The sequence below is a fragment of the Podarcis bocagei genome, assembly GCF_964188305.1.
Source record: "Podarcis bocagei genome assembly, chromosome: 7".
NCBI lineage: Eukaryota > Metazoa > Chordata > Lepidosauria > Squamata > Lacertidae > Podarcis > Podarcis bocagei.
The window spans coordinates 14,686,805-14,703,030 of record NC_138132.1 but is presented as its reverse complement, the minus strand read 5'-3'; the positions used below and the strand labels follow the sequence as shown (position 1 = coordinate 14,703,030).

Below are 16,226 nucleotides of genomic sequence, written 5' to 3'. Positions count from 1 at the left end.
ATGCTGAAACCTTCATGTGGAATAAATGTAAGAGACGGAGGATAGCTGCTGTGTGTTGGATTAGAACCTGGGCTGTCAGGATTCAACTCTGCACTCAGCCATGATGCTCACTCGGTGACCTTGGACACTCTCACTTCCACACACAAGGTTTCATGCATAAGGGAAGAACCATGTACACCACCTTGTGCTCCTTGGAAAAAGATGAAATATAAATACAATTCATAAATAATAAATAAAGCTACCGTATTTTTTGCACCATAACACTCACTTTTTTCCTCCTAGAAAGTAAGGGGAAATGTCTGTGCGTGTTATGGAGCGAATGCCTGCTGGTGGCAGGGGGGATCTGCTGCAGTCGTGAGCAGAGGATCCCTGGTTCCCCTTCCTTCCCTCCTCCGTGGTTACAAAGCATGGATCCACATGGATCCTCAGGATTTTTGCATTGGACTACTCCAAACTCCAAACTCACTGTCAGATCACATGTCTGTGGCCACAGTATGAACCACAAAAATCATATATCCACTATTTTGTTTAGAATATTTTTTTTCTTGTTTTCCTCCTCTAAAAACTACGTGCGTGTTATGGTCTGGTGCGTGTTATAGAGCGAAAAATACGGTAATTTACACACAAAAGTCATTCCTTGGGATGACAAAGAGCAAATGAAATGATTCAGCTCACCTATATTGTTACTCAGAACACAGGAGGAACAGGTTTCATTAGACGTACAGGTAACTTCTGATTTGCTTTCACATGAGGTTGTTCTACTATGACAGGAGGAACATATCAGGGATGTCACTGCAGAAAGGGGATAGAGATGGGTGCAGGAGATTTCTTGAAATGGTAATGAGCCTAATGGTGTATTGGGTGGGGATGGAACTGGAAGTCTATATAACACATGAAAACCTCACATACAAGTATGTTAAATGTCAAAAGCAACTGAGGGAAAGTGGAACTCTAAGCCACAGTTCTCTGCACCACCAAGCTGCTACACTTCTGCAACTGCTGTGAGGGAAAGAGTGAATGTTTATCAGACTTAAATCCCCAGTTGAATGTATGGTGTTGGATGCAGACTAAGATGGTGGAGCATAACTGCTGAGCTGCTTAATGGGAATTGTTGAATTGCACCTTTTAACCATGGTGGTTTATAATTTAAAGGGTTTTTTATTGCATATTTTAACTATGGTGTATATTTTAATCATTCTGGAATTTAACAAAAATACAGATTTGTTCATTTTTTTGGAAATGATGTAGAAGCAATTTAGAGATGAATAAATATTTTAATAGATAGATAGATAGATAGTGGTATAATCTAGATAGATTTGCTATACCCAAATATCCCAGAAACTGTAGCTTTCACTTATTGGGCCTGGGTGTGGTTAATCAGATTCCTCCATTGCCTAGATACAAGTTTGGAACACACTATACCTGGCTGTCAAGGATTAAGTGCTTAAATTCTTGACTCTTCCCTACTTCTCCTTGGTAACCCAGCAATATTTGTTCTCTGTTATGCTGATCTCCTTTCCTCACTCTCCTTCCCTCCCAAGTAGCAAGTCTTTTCAGTGTCATCTAAAGATGAAAAGATTGCGGACTTCTGGGTTGGCGCGACTGGCTAATGGCGGATTCCCTCCGAGCTCCGGAGGGAATCGGCTTAGCAGGGGGCTGGGTCTTGCCGTGCCGGCGACACGGGGACCCTTAAAAACCACGGGCACGGAGCCCGTGGACATGGTGACTCGGCGGGCACCGTAAGCACCCTCCCGACTCGTGAAGGAGCCTTTTTAAAGGCTACGGAATGGGTGCCAGGGAGTGGCGTGGTGCTGTGAGTCCTCCACTTCCCCTGCCGAGCGAAGCCGCATGCCATTTGTCGGACAGCGCTGACTTCTTCCTATTAAATTTGGACTTAAAAGCAAGATCAACAACCCGTGAGTAATTTGAAAATTGGATTACAAATATTTCGGTTTTGGATTTGGCACGAGCGGGGGAGGTGAAAAAAAAGGAAGTCCGTCTCCCTCCTATTGTAAACAGTTCAAAGCAAGGACCTGTCAACTAAGGTTGCGGGAAGAATTGTCGTGATTGGATAAGGATATAAGCTCCACGGATTTAAAGGACTAAGTTAATGTGCTGGAGGACTAGAGTTTACTTTGTTTGGATTAAGTACCATTTTTCTCAAGCCCGGGAGTAACCCGTGTAAAGAGCCTGCTGAGGATTTACAGGAACTTTTGGCAGCTGTCAAATTAGCTGTCAAAGTTGGAAAAATTGAAAGCTGAAACTCTAACCGGCCATATTGCTACAAAATATTGAAAGCAAAGAAAGATTGATACAAATAAATCTGACTTTTGGATCGGAAGGGAAAAGAACACTAAGTAACCAGAATCCCTCTAGAGGGGATTCTTGGACATTACAAGAATGGAACTAAAACAGGGAATACAGGAAATACGTGCTGGCTTGAAAAAGCTGACCTTTCTCGTGGGAAAGTTGCGAGAGATGAATGAGAAAGGCCATGTTTTGTCTACGAGCCCTTCAAACCCGAAGTTAACTGAAAATATACCCATTGAATTGGAAAGGGACTCGAAGTTCAAAACACAGGCAGCTGGACAAGAAAAAGAACCAAAGATCGAGGAGGAAAAGACATCTGCCAAACAGGAGGAGCTGAAAGAAGGGATGGCTGAAACGTCACAGAAGAGAAAAGAGAGCTGGAGACCTGCCAAGAAGAACCTAAAATTGACCAAGATGAAAGTTGGACTATTTGGGACATATAGACTTAAGAAACAGAGTTGGAGCACCACTTTTAAACAAGCAGGCCTCGCTGGAAGAACCATGGTCAGCATTGGGAAAATACTTCTTCGATCCTGGGTGTTTAGTATGAGAGACTTTCGAAGAAACCGGCTGAAAGGGACTGAGAGAGATTTGCGAGTCTCGGACGTAAGATCACCAGGCTAAAAAGATGGACTAATTGGATTTTGGTTAGGGATTGAAACCGGGGAGAGAAGGGTGGGATTTAGAAGTCCAAAGGGGGTTTGTTTTTCGTTTTTGCAGTATAAAAACTATAGGTTTTTATCATTACAAGAATGGGGAATCCGTGGAGGGGAAATGGTGGCAACCTTAGGAAAGGTATCTTTTTTTAATTTTATCTCTACATTTCTGTTTCCTCTCTTTATATAGGGTTAAAGTATATATTTTAAGAACTGCTAAGGTATAACAATGAATTAAAGTTTAATTTTATTACAAAAAACTATTTTAATTAAGTCAGGGTCAAGTGATTTTAATAAACTATGTTTAAGGCATTAAGGGAAAAACTTGCTTGAATAAGCAACTGGAGTTGGAATACAATAAGGGGAGACGTGGGGAAGTTTTGAAAAGAAGTTATTGAAAATGAGTGTTAAAAGGTGGAATTTTTTTGTGTTGTTTTTTGTTTCTTTTTTTGGTTTTCTTACTTTTTTCTTCTCTCTCTTTTTCTTTTCTGTTTTGTTATTTGTAACCTTTTGAAAATTTAATAAAGATTATGTTTTTTTTAAAAAAAAAAATAAAGATGAAAAGATTGCCATTCTGCTGGTCTCTGCTTACCTGAAGAAAGCAGGGCCAAGAGGAGGCATGTGCTCAGAAGTGATTTCATCATTTTCGAAAGATGAGGCGATTCAGAGCAGAGATGGACCAGGAAAGAGAACTGATGCAGGTAAAGTCTTACAACGAGATATTTATAGACCAAGGATTCATGCTGTGGGCAACACTTGGGAACAAATGGTTCAGTGAAGTCCGGGAGTGGGGGCTGTGTGTTTGCCAAGAAGACACTAAGGGACATAGTGAAATCTTAAGCTCCATTTCAAAATTGGCTAAATTATTCATTTTTGAGTGTCAGACACTTTTCAGAAGTCATTATCTATATAATTAATTTACAATGTACTCTTACCCCATCTTAGCTTTGGATTGCATAAGCTGAGGATAAACTCAGCCACTTTTACTTTGACCTTAAATAAAAATCAACCCAGGTAGGTTACAATGGGGTGGGAGAGGTGAGCCAGAGGTGAGCCTCGGGGACAATCCATCAGCTGAAATGTGCCTAAAGAGCCTCAGCAGGCTAAACCAAACTATTTCTTTTCCTGCACCTAAACCCACTGTGGAGCCTGCAAAGTCAACTCTTGGTCCCCTCTCCTATTGATCTGTCTTGGAGTGGGATGAACAGACAGAGGCACACCGAGCCATAAAGCTTACATCCTCTAGTAAGAGAGCCCAGAAAGAAGTGTCCCCCACCCCAGAGGAGACAATGACTTCATTTATATAAAAAACTCCCCCAAAAGTGTGAGCACTTTGTCATGGAACAAGGCTGCTGTCAGACTTCAGGAAATCTGATCCTCACAGCAGGCTGCCAGGGATAAGTAGACAAGTAAGACTCACCGTCTTTTATTCAATATTCACAGCGATAGGCTTAGGACTATCTATGCCATTCTTTCTATCCTTTCAGCACTATTACATTACAGGTCATTTTCTCAGTTAGTCATTCTTAAGCCTATTTCCCAAACTTTAAATTCCCTTCACATTTGCACAACTGATAATCTCGCTCCACCAAATAAATACATCAGGGATGTACTAAAAACCTTTAAAGGGTAGGGGGGAAACCCTTTAAGGAGTGAAAAGAAACACAGCTGTTATTTGCTCCCATACATTTTTTTTTTAAAATTCAGAATGTATTTTTAACTCTGCTCCCTCCAGTGTATTCTAGGGGAACACCACCTCAGTGGTGTTTTGTCCCCCTATAAATGAAATACCTTCAACACATTGACCCTATTTCAGTATTAACGTGGAAGAATTGCACTGGCACCCTGTGCCATCTACAGTATGTATTATCTGACTATCCATGGTCTATGCGTAGTTCTTGGGTTACTGACGGATTAAGAGATATATTGACTATGCGCCAGTGCCTCTGTCTTTGTTCTCACTTGGTGAGGGGTCTAACGTCGTTGGAAGAACAACATTAGTCCCCAGGTCTGACTTCTCGTTTTTCAAGTTCCTGGTCAAACTGCAACTAAAGCCTAAAGGTACAACTCAGGTGAATCCTGATGTGATAAAGCTAGGCATAGTAAAGGTAAAGGGACCCCTGACCATTAATTCCAGTCATGATCGTCTCTGGGGTTGTGGCGCTCATCTCGTTTTAGTGGCCGAGGGAGCCAGCATACAGCTTCTGGCGAACCAGAGCAGCACACGGAAATGTCGTATAACTTCCCACCGGAGCGGTACCTATTTATCTACTTGCACTTTGACATGCTTTCAAACTGCTAGGTTGGCAGGAGCAGGGACCGAGCAACGGGAGCTCACCCCGTTGCGGGGATTCGAACCGCCAACCTTCTAATCGGCAAGTCCTATGCTCTGTGGTTTAACCCACAGCGCCACCCGCATCCCAGAAAAGCTAAGCATAGATTAAGGCAATTGATTGGTGCCAGGGACAGTGTTGTGCCATGAACATTGTACAATGACTCCAAAGTCATTGCTGAGCCCTGATGAAATAATTTTCTGGAACTTTGACCCTCCTCCTTCCAATTGCATCAGATTGTTGGGAAGGAGAGAGAACAATTTGGTTTCCAATGGCCGCCCTAAGCCAAACTGTTTTGAATAGAACAAAGCTAAATTGGGATAAAGCAGATGGTGTAATGCAAGCATGTCCACTTTAGGGTAGGCTGAGATCCAGTATCAAATACTGGCACACTGCCCCGCCCCAGCAGGGCCTGCTCATCACCCTACACTCCATTCCTATCTGCGCGCGCGCGCGCTCTCTCTCTCTATATATATATATTTCCCACTATGAATAGGAGGAGTCAAAAGGATCAGAGCAGGAGACAAAATCAAAGGCGCCGCTATCAGCTCCAGAAAACCAGTATTAAGAGATACTATGAATAGGACCCATGGCCCCCAGAGAAGAGCTGCCGACACATACTCCAGGTCAGGTGCGGGAGGCACCTGAGGAGAGGCGGAGGAGGTGGAGGAGGCAGAGGAGGAGGAGAAGGAGGAGGGAGGATAGGGCAGGAGGCTGGGTAGGGCAGGCAGTGGGGTGGACTGAGGGAGAGAAGAATGGTGACAAAAATCATAGGGCAGGCTGAGGCGAGCGGTGGTGAATGCGGGGACCCCACAAAAGGGCTGGAAGGCCGTGCGCGTGTGCTGGGGAAAGGGGTTGAAATATACTCGGAGTCCTGTAGTCAAAATAAAAAAATTCCTTCCAGTAGCACCTTAAAGACCAACTAAGTTAGTTCTTGGTATGAGCTTTCGTGTGCATGCACACTTCTTCAGATACACCAGGATGTTTCCAGATACACCAGATATTTCCAGGATGCTATCTCTGACTGAAGGAAATTACAGCCAGATTGACAAGGAGGCACTGGCACTTGTGGCTGGAGTGAAGAGGCTCCATGAATAGGTATTCATGGCAGGACTTTTGACCTTATCACCGACCACAAGTGTGCATGCACATGAAAGCTAACTTAGTTGGTCTTTAAGGTGCTACTGGAAGGAATTTTTTTATTTTGACTATGGCAGACCAACACGGCTACCTATCTGTAACTCGGAGTCCTGTAGTGATTTCATTCTCTTTAATGCAGCTTGTGAAACAGTGATTGATTTGCACCCCAAATCTCAGGCTTTTATATACATTATTTACACAGTGAGACCCGTCTGATTGGCTGATTCTGCTTCCCCCCTGGAGCCTGATTGGTCTTTTCCTGCAGGCCAATCAGTTGTTGCATTCTACAATCCTACTAGCCTAATAGGCTGATTAACTTCTTCCTGGAGCCTGATTGGTCTTCTCCTGCAAGAGATGTCCATTGATTCTAATGTGAGTGAAAGAGAGAAAGTAGCCCCCTTGCTTCTCTACTGACTGCCACTGTTATTTTGAGGTCTGGATAACCCTTCAAAACGTTTAGTAAAACTAACAAATGGATGGGGATTGATTGTTTCCATACAACATTATATATAAAATATTATACATTTCTGAATGTATTTTCACACACCCCAAATGTTCTCTTCTTGGACAGCCCCACCACAAGTGGTGGCATGGCTCCCTCTAACTAAAAGCTCTGCAACAAATTGGTTCTATTCAGAAGAAATAAGGACAATTGCTCTGCAACTGTTTGCTATCTATGTATTACTTCAATGTTCAAGGGACTATGGGAGGTTATTGTGTCCTTGATGTACAAAGCAATATACTGAAAAAGAACCAGTACTGCAGCCTTTCACAGAAGCATTTTTTAAAAAATTCCCCCATACCTCAAATCGTAGGACAGCTAAGGACTCAAGATATGGCACAGGTGACTGCTGAGGTCGCCAAGCTAGATAGAGCTAGAGGGAATTAGACAGTGTTAGGGACATTGTGACGTGCACTGAATATTGGACAATGGAGCCAAAGTTATTACTGAGAGCTATTAAAATCACTATTAGAATCTGGTACACAGTTTCTCATTGTTCCAATTGTATCAGATTGTTGGGAAGGACAGTCTGAGTCATCTGACATGTTTGGTGATGACTGCCCTAAGCCAAACTGTTTTGAATAGAACAAAGCTAATGCTTTACAAGTGTTTTCAAAACCCATTTTCATTATGAAACTCACCTACCGTATTTTTCTTCCCATAAGACGCACCGGCCCATAGGACGCACCTAGTTTTTTTTGGGGGGGGGGAATGAAGGGGGAAAAAATTCCTTTCTTTCCCCCCCAAAACCAGGTCGGGGAATCCAAACCAGGTCGGGGAACAGCGGGATGGCAGCGCTGCACCTTCCCGCTGTCCCCCGAGCTTGTGGGGCTGCCCGATGTCTGCCCAAAGCGCGGGGCGCTCTGCTTCAGGGTGCCCCGCACTCCGGGCAAGCAGGCTGCTATCCGCAGCCTAGGGAGCCCTGCGGGAACTCCCACGGGCTCCCCAGGCTTGCTGATAGCTTCCTGAAGCCTGGAGAGCGAGAGGGGTCGGTGCGCACCGACCCCTCTCACTCTCCAAGCTTCAGCGAAAGCCTGCATTTGCCCCATAGGACACACACACATTTCCCCTTCATTTTTGGAGGGGAAAAAGTGCGTCCTATAGGGTGAAAAATACGGTATATGCCCCAAATCTGAACTTATTCAAGAACAGGCTGGACACTCATCTGTTAGGGATACTCTAATGTTGGCTTGTGTGCACTATATTGGGTGTGAGAGTAGAGAGCCTACCAGAACCCCATCTCTTGCACCAAACTTACATGGTCCTACAGTTATGCATTTATAAGTTCTTTCAGCTACACCATTTTGGGTCTATATTTATCAGCATTTTTGGCCTGGTCTTTCTTCAGCTGCTAGTGCTTAAGATACCACAAGGTGCTTGGTTGATTTCAATTCAACAGACCCCCACTGCTACTATTTTGCTAAGAAATACTCAATAATACAAACCCAAATAAGGGAGAATTTGACAATAGCACATCCTACTATACCTTAACATACGACAATTCACTATTCCTCTGTGTTACACTTATGTAGGGAAATATTAATTAAAAAATTGAAAAACAACAACAGAGAAAAAGAAAACATTGTCAGCTACCCATATATGAGTATGGTTAAACGGAACTTCTTTACATACTCCCACAAAATTTATAGTAATGTAGTAAGAAAAAAACCCAAAACCTTTATCTGCTCTGTTTTCCCCTTTCTGCATCCCAGATACCCAGCAATGCGGTTTCGTTTATACATTATTTATTTCCTAAGACTTATAGATGGCTTCATTGTAAAAAGAAGCAGCAGTTACAAGCAGATAAATATGAGAAATCATCTGAATATACAAGTTTTAAATTACTAAAACAGATTAAAACGGCAACAACTTTCTAAGCATCTCAGTCGGCTTGTCTAAACAAGAATGTTTTTAGCAGGTGGTGCGCAGAGTACATTGAGTGCCTCTGACTGATCTCAGTGCTAGAGAAGGTAGCAACTGAATTAATTTACTGAAAGACTATTTCCCCAAATTCACCCACTTAATAGTATTATTTGACCAGGGGGAAGGCATGCAAGGAGTGATGAATGGACCCAGTGCTCTATCTGCAGCAACTTCCTTAGCGATCTTTTTTAAAATACTGACTCCATCTGTTCCACTGTTTTCAAGTGTCCACTAAACTGAGAAACTCTCAGACTGATATGTGATATGTGGAGCCGGGCTACTGCAAGCCTTTCATTTTTATTAGTATTCTCTATTAAAATCAAAAAGAATTGTGGCTTTTATTCAGTATATTTAAGGCTTGCACGTCATACTAGCTTTAGAGCAGAAATGTCTAAAAGAATCCAATAATGTTTTGGATAGTGAGGGTACAGCAGATTTTCAGCCAACAAGTAAGGCAGCTGCCTCTTGTACTGGTGCTGGGGGTAAGGAGGTAGGGTTATTGTAGGAACACGGACAGCTCCTACTTAGATTCTTGCTCTGAGAAGGCCTCTAAGTCATTGAATCATAACATTCTAGAAGAATAGAGTTGTAGAGTTGAAATATATGAAGGTATTCTGAGCGCCGTTTTGTCCAAGCTGCTGAAATACAGGATTCTCAACTAAATCTTAAATGACACACAGCCATCCAACCTGAGGCCTTCTGAGTATCCCCCACCCCCAATTTTTTAGTATCTTCTCACAATGCTATGACCAGCAACAATGCTCTCAGAGACTGACTGCTGGCCTTAATTTGTTACACAAATGTGAACTAGTACTGCTGCTACTCAGGTGTCCAATGCCTATGGGAAGCTGCTGGGTTTTTCTTGGATAAAGGGATATATTTGCGGTGAGACAATGCCTCTGTCTTTGCTCCTTTTTGCTGTGTGGAGTCTAACTCAGATGGAAGGTGAATATGATGTTTTTATCATCTTCCATGCCCCAGAAAAAGGACTGCTGAGGTATTACCGGCACAGCTGGGGTCATGTGGGAGGCAGCCATTTCCCACCGCCGGAAACAGGAAGCCTCAGCCCTAGTCAGCTTCAATAGGGGTTAATAATGAGAGTACATGTTGAGAATGAAAGTATTAAGCATTGGCTTTACAGTGGTACCTCGGGTTAAGAACTTAATTCGTTCCGGAGGTCTGTTCTTAACTTGAAACAACTATTAACCTGCTTGGCAACCAGAGGCCTGGCCCGGTGGCCCACACCGCAACACGTGCTCTCATTTATTGGAGAACACGCTTTCTCATCATTCCACACATTCTGCATATACAAAACATACAAATACAGAATACAGATTCTATGTGTCAGAAGGGTTTATTTTGATCATGAATTTCACCAATAGTGAAAAAGAAAACCCAGGAGGCCTGAGCCCCTCCTCTCAGCATAAGCTGTTAACATATTCTGCTGGTTCCATGAACGGTGGAATTGATAAGGAGGAGATCTTTCCTCTCTCCTACCTACCCTTTGAGCTCAATCTGCTTTGAGGCATCAGAGCATTTGGTTACAATGTTCTCTACTATAAGATTGCCAAATTTAGTATCTTTTCCGTTAAGGGCACAAACGTCTTCAGTTGCACATCCTTTGAGTTTCAGCTTCTTATAAAGCATCATATAATCTGGGAAATAAAAAGCATAAGGTTTGCATGAGTTCTTTATTAGGTTCTTGGGGATAGGGAAGAACATGATTATAAAAGCTTAATGTGTTTGGAACCAACACATGGTATGATTAATCTGTCAGCAAACTATCACTAGTGCATGCCTTAGGAACCTTAACCTGTTAGCCAATGAAGCCCAGCAGGTGGCTAAATTTGTCGCTTTTACCAAAGCTATCCCCAATTGCCTTACACCAACAACACATCACAAGTGATATGTGTCAGGTAGATCTGCTGCTGCTGCAGAACAACTGGGAGCATGAAGGCCACTCTGAATTGCTGCTTGAGAAGCAGGGCTTGCAGTCACAGTCAATAGGCTGAACTTGTTGCTGTCAATGCAAATCAGCTGAGTGGCACCAACAGGAAGCTGTGCTGGCATCAGGATCCAAGAACTCAAAGCAACTAATTTCTGAGGAAAAATGAATAGTTGTGCACTGGCAGAATGTTTCTTTCTCCCAGCCTCCTTTCTTTTAAACTTTTGGCCAAGGTTTGTGGTAAGACACAGTCCTCCTGGACCAGCACCCAATGGTTCATACTGCTGTGCAGAGGAGCAGTCATGTGCCGGCTGGTTCTGCACCTCCCCTTGTATCCCTCTGCCCTGATGCCCCTTGTGCATTAGAGGGAAGGGTGTGCTGTAAGGAGCCTGTTGTACTTGTTTATGCTCCCCGCACAATGGAAAACCCTGCCCCTGAGTGAGTCTGTCTCTAGTTCTTATCTAACTATAACAGGTGTAGATTGGAATCCAAAACAGAATAGAAACTTACTTGTCAGCTGGAAAATCCAAGCTTGCACCAGCTTGTATTAGAAATATGTAGAAATTTCCAAAACCTTCTACCAGAACCCAGACTACACATTAAACCAATGCTTTCTGTACTTCAGAATTGCAAGGCAGGACAGTGCTATCTGGTCCTACACCCTCGCTTGTATCCCTATTTTCTGATGCCCCTTGCCCATTAGAGGACAAAAGTGTGCTGTGAGGAGCCTACTGTACCTTTGTAAACACCCCACACAATGCAAACCCCTGCCCATGAGGGTGTCTGTTCCCTTTTGCTCTTACACAATTCTAACAGGGTAGTTTAGAATACAAAACAGGACTAGAGCATCTGTTTTTTCCTCAGAGAAAGAAATCAAAGCTTTATACACATAACACATATAAAAAGCAAACAAAGATTAGACATTGCTTTTCTGGCAGTGATAAAGAGACAGAGGAGCAGATTTTCTTGGCTGATTGGAAATAATACTCACATGAAACCCTGGAAGAATAGTCAATGCACTTGATCTCATTGCCAAGGCAACTGACAGTCTCCCGATTTTTGCACTTGAGATTTGAGGTAAAATTGGTGATACCGAAGCAGGCTGGGCACTCTAAACCATTGGGGGAAAGATCCTCACGAGGTAGAACTACCAAAGTAAAAACCTACAGTCAGTATATGGATGTAGTTCATCCCCCCCTTCACTTTATTGTTAACATTATTTCTTTGTTTTTCATGGTTTCTAGTAACTTCTAGCACTAGCTGGATGTGCTACCTCCATATTGTACTCTATATTTGCCATCAGCTTTGCAGAAATGTAACATCTGCTGAGTGTCTATGCATAATGATTTTGTCTTTCACCATTTGTCAGGTATGCTCATTTTAATTCTTTTTTCCCGGAGTTCTTACTTTGTACAGTGGTACCTTGGGTTACAGAGGCTTCAGGTTACAGACTCCGCTAACCCAGAAATAGTACCTTCAGTTAAGAACTTTGCTTCAGGATGAGAACAGAAATCATGCTGCAGAGGCGAGATGGCAGTCGGAGGCCCCATTCGCTAAAGTGGTACCTCACATTAAGAACAGTTTCAGGTTAAGAACGGACCTCCAGAATGAATTAAGTTCTTAACCCGAGGTACCACTGTATATTGTTATCTAGCAAGCTATTTGAAGCTACAGTCAGCTGCATTCTCTGAGAAGGAATCTCCTTCTCTCTATGGGTGCAAGGATGTAGTCAGCAGACCCAGAACCCAAATTTGGTAGACCTATGTCCAGATTTTCCAGATTTTTTCAACATCCATGCCTCCAACCCCAGCCCTTACGTGTGTGAAGTTTGACTGATCATCTAGTTCATCCATTCCAGATTCATCGTAGAATTATGTAACTGTTGAGCTGGAAGAGACACTAAGGATAATCTAGTCCACCCCCTGTAATGCAGGATACCCAGCTAAAGCATCCAGGACAGATGGCCATCCAATCTGCTTCAAAACCTTCAATAAGGTGATTCCACACTGTCCTGATTGAGACCATTCCATTGTAAAGCAGCTCTTACTGTCAGAAAGTTTTTCCTGAAGTTTAATTGGAATCTCTTTTCTTGTAACTTGAATGATTCAGGGATCAGTTGTAGATGCTTATTAGACCCTTGCACCCAGTGTTGAATGGACTGAAAAACAAAGATGCTACACTTTGCCTGTAACTGGGTGGAAGTTATATAACAGGTTAATAAGATATTAACCTTCAGAGATGCAGAAACTCACCATAGAGAGGTTCCTTATTACACTTTTCTGTTCCGCAGCAGAAGACCTTCGCCTGGAGGTAGTTACCATTGGCTGAAGTTAAACTGTAATCACCTGAGTGGCAATGTATGGAATCACCACATCCCCGGTAAGCTGTCGCTTTATACTGTGAAACTGCAAAGAACAAAAGGAAACAAATCACAAGATCTGTGAGTATTCTGATTAAAAATAAATACATTTGGAAGGAATTAATGATGCTTCCCAATAATTAAATTGTTTACTCTTCAATGCACAGTTCTTGAATCAATAGATGAACCTAACCACCCTGTCCTGAACCAGCAGCATAATCAGGGTACCTCATTAGAAGGGTCTCGATGGAAGTCTCTGTTCCCAGCGATGGCCTTAGCAAGTCAATCTGAGTAGATTGGCGCCTGATGAGAGGCCATATTTCATTACATTACCCTGTGGTTTCACCCCTTCAGCAGGCGACTGGAATGTATTTCTAACCAAAGCCAGAGCCATAAGTCTACCTACACCAGTAATCAATAAACATGGGGTGAAAAACAGTAATTGAAAAGTTTCAGCTCACCTATATTGTTATCCAGAACACCAGAAACACAGATTTGATTAGCGCCACACGTCTCATCTGATTCGCCTTTGCATGAGGTTGTTTTATTATGACAGTAGGAACATACCAGAGATGTCACTATATAAAGGAAATAGAGGTTGGTGCAGGAGGTTTCCTGAGATGGTAACGAGCTTAATGGTACATTGGGTGGAGATGGAAAATAAGTCTATATAAAACATGAGAACCCCACATTCAAGTATATCAAATATATTTCAGAATTATAAATTAAATTTATGAAGGCAAATGCATGTTGATCACCCTGGTGCTGTTTTACAAACAAGCCAAAATACTCTAAAGTGGGCGAAGGTGTCAACATCCTAAGGAGATGGCAGACAAGTGGGTAAATAAGAACTGTTGCTATTACTGATGGGAGAGAGTTTAGCTTCAAAAAATGGTTTATTCAGTACCACAGAGCATTTTAGTAAGCTCTTTGCTATGAAATATCTTTAGGACAGGTTCATTCAACTGCACTCCCTTAATGTGATAGAACTTCATCAATGCCCCTGTGGTTTTCTGTGTTTGAATTTCATTGCATCCATCTGACACTTCCAAGAAAGGGTTTAACCAAACAGTATATGTAGGAATTTCATGAGCAGGTTTGTTCTATAGCTTCCTGATCTAAACTCCATTTTTACCTAGGACCGCTTTTGCCAAAAATCTTAATCTTGCTCTTAGAGTAATTTATAGATAGGTTTTCTTATTGACAGTATGTACTGAACACCTCCAAATAATTTTTGAGGCCCTATTGCGAAAGAGAGAAGAGCACTAAATTCACTTATTTATTTATTACTTATTAAATTTGTATACTGCCCTTCATCCTTCATTCATTCAATCGACACACATCAAAATTCTGTTCCTAATTACTGGGAAGGGAATGTTGCATTGGCACCAAATCATTACTATCAAAGTGATAGCCTTCCAGTTTAAAACATATTTGTACAGAATCCAGGTGGCCAACCAATAAGGCAAGAGCTGATTGCACTCAGTTCAGATTACTACTCTTCTCCAGACCTGACATCTGCATTGACCTTTATTCACTTCTACTGCCATAGTATGGTTAGTCAGATTCCTTCATCACATAAATACATGTTTGGAATAAACTGTATTTGGCTCCAGTTACAGATAGGTAGCCGTGTTGGTCTGCCATAGTCAAAATAAAAAAAAATTCCTTCCAGTAGCACCTTAAAGACCAACTAAGTTAGTTCTTGGTATGAGCTTTCGTGTGCATGCACACTTCTTCAGATACACTGAAACAGAAGTTGCCAGATCCTTCTATATAGTGAGAAGGTGGGGAGGGGTATTACTCAGAAGGGTGGTGGGAATGGGAGATTGGCAGATAGCTGAGATGAGCCTGTTGACGACTCTTAACGACTGTAATAGGTCTTACAGGAAAAGGCAAGGGGTGAGAAGGTGAGAAATGGCTTAGTCATGTATAATGGGATAAGAATCCAATGTCTTTGTTCAAACCAGGTCTCTCCATGGTTTTAAGTTTGGTAATGAGTTGCAATCTTAAACAACTCCTAACCCACAATAATACTACAACCAGACTTAACACGGACACTGGCACCAGAGCCTGCAATAAACCCAGATGCCAACTTTGCTGCCACATACACCCGGACAACACCATTACTGGCCCCAACAACATCACACATACTATCTTGGGACTATTCAATTGCTCATCGTCTAACATTGCGTATGCCATCAAATGCCAACAGTGTCCTTCAGCTCTCTATATTGGACAAACAGGCCAAACCTTACGCCAAAGAATAAACGGACATAAATCTGACATCAAGAATCACAGAACAGAGAAACCAGTAGGAGAACACTTCAATCTCCCAGGACATTCTATACAAGATCTCAAAGTAGCTGTTTTACTACAAAGGAATTTCAGAAATAGACTGGAAAGAGAAGCTGCTGAATTGCAACTCATTACCAAACTTAAAACCATGGAAAGACCTGGGCTGAACAAAGACATTGGATTCTTATCCCATTATACATGACTAAGCCATTTCTCACCTTCTCACCCCTTGCCTTTTCCTGTAAGACCTATTACAGTCGTTAAGAGTCGTCAACAGGCTCATCTCAGCTATCTGCCAATCTCCCATTCTCACCACCCTTCTGAGTAATACCCCTCCCCACCTTCTCACTATATAGAAGGATCTGGCAACTTCTGTTTCAGTGTATCTGAAGAAGTGTGCATGCACACGAAAGCTCATACCAAGAACTAACTTAGTTGGTCTTTAAGGTGCTACTGGAAGGAATTTTTTTTTATTTTGTATTTGGCTGTTATGGCTTAAGTGCTTAAACCTTGGAGTTGACTCTCTCCTACTTTCCTTGTAACACAGGTGTCCTTACACTCCATTATGCTCATCTATTTTACTCACTCTCCTTCCATCCCCATGAGTAAACATTTTCAGTGTCATCGAAAAACGATTAAAAGAATCCAATTCTGCTGGTTCCTACTTACCTGGAGAAAGCAGGGCCAAGAGGAGGCAGGTGCTCAGAAATGCTTTCTGCATTCTTGAAAGATGGCGACTCAGAGCAGAGATGTACCATGG

General features: G+C 42.4%; 1 protein-coding gene across 1 annotated transcript; it reads right to left on the bottom strand.

Moving 5' to 3' along the window:
- Positions 1-10,297: 10,297 nt before the first annotated feature.
- LOC308590554 (phospholipase A2 inhibitor NAI-like) lies at positions 10,298-16,226 on the bottom strand. The gene is made up of 5 exons (XM_081200700.1): positions 16,136-16,226; positions 13,630-13,746; positions 13,062-13,214; positions 11,801-11,956; positions 10,298-10,519 (listed from the first exon to the last, which is right to left on the bottom strand). The coding sequence occupies exons 1-5, from the start codon at positions 16,185-16,187 to the stop codon at positions 10,362-10,364; spliced, it is 636 nt and encodes a 211-aa protein (XP_081056826.1). The 5' UTR covers positions 16,188-16,226; the 3' UTR covers positions 10,298-10,361.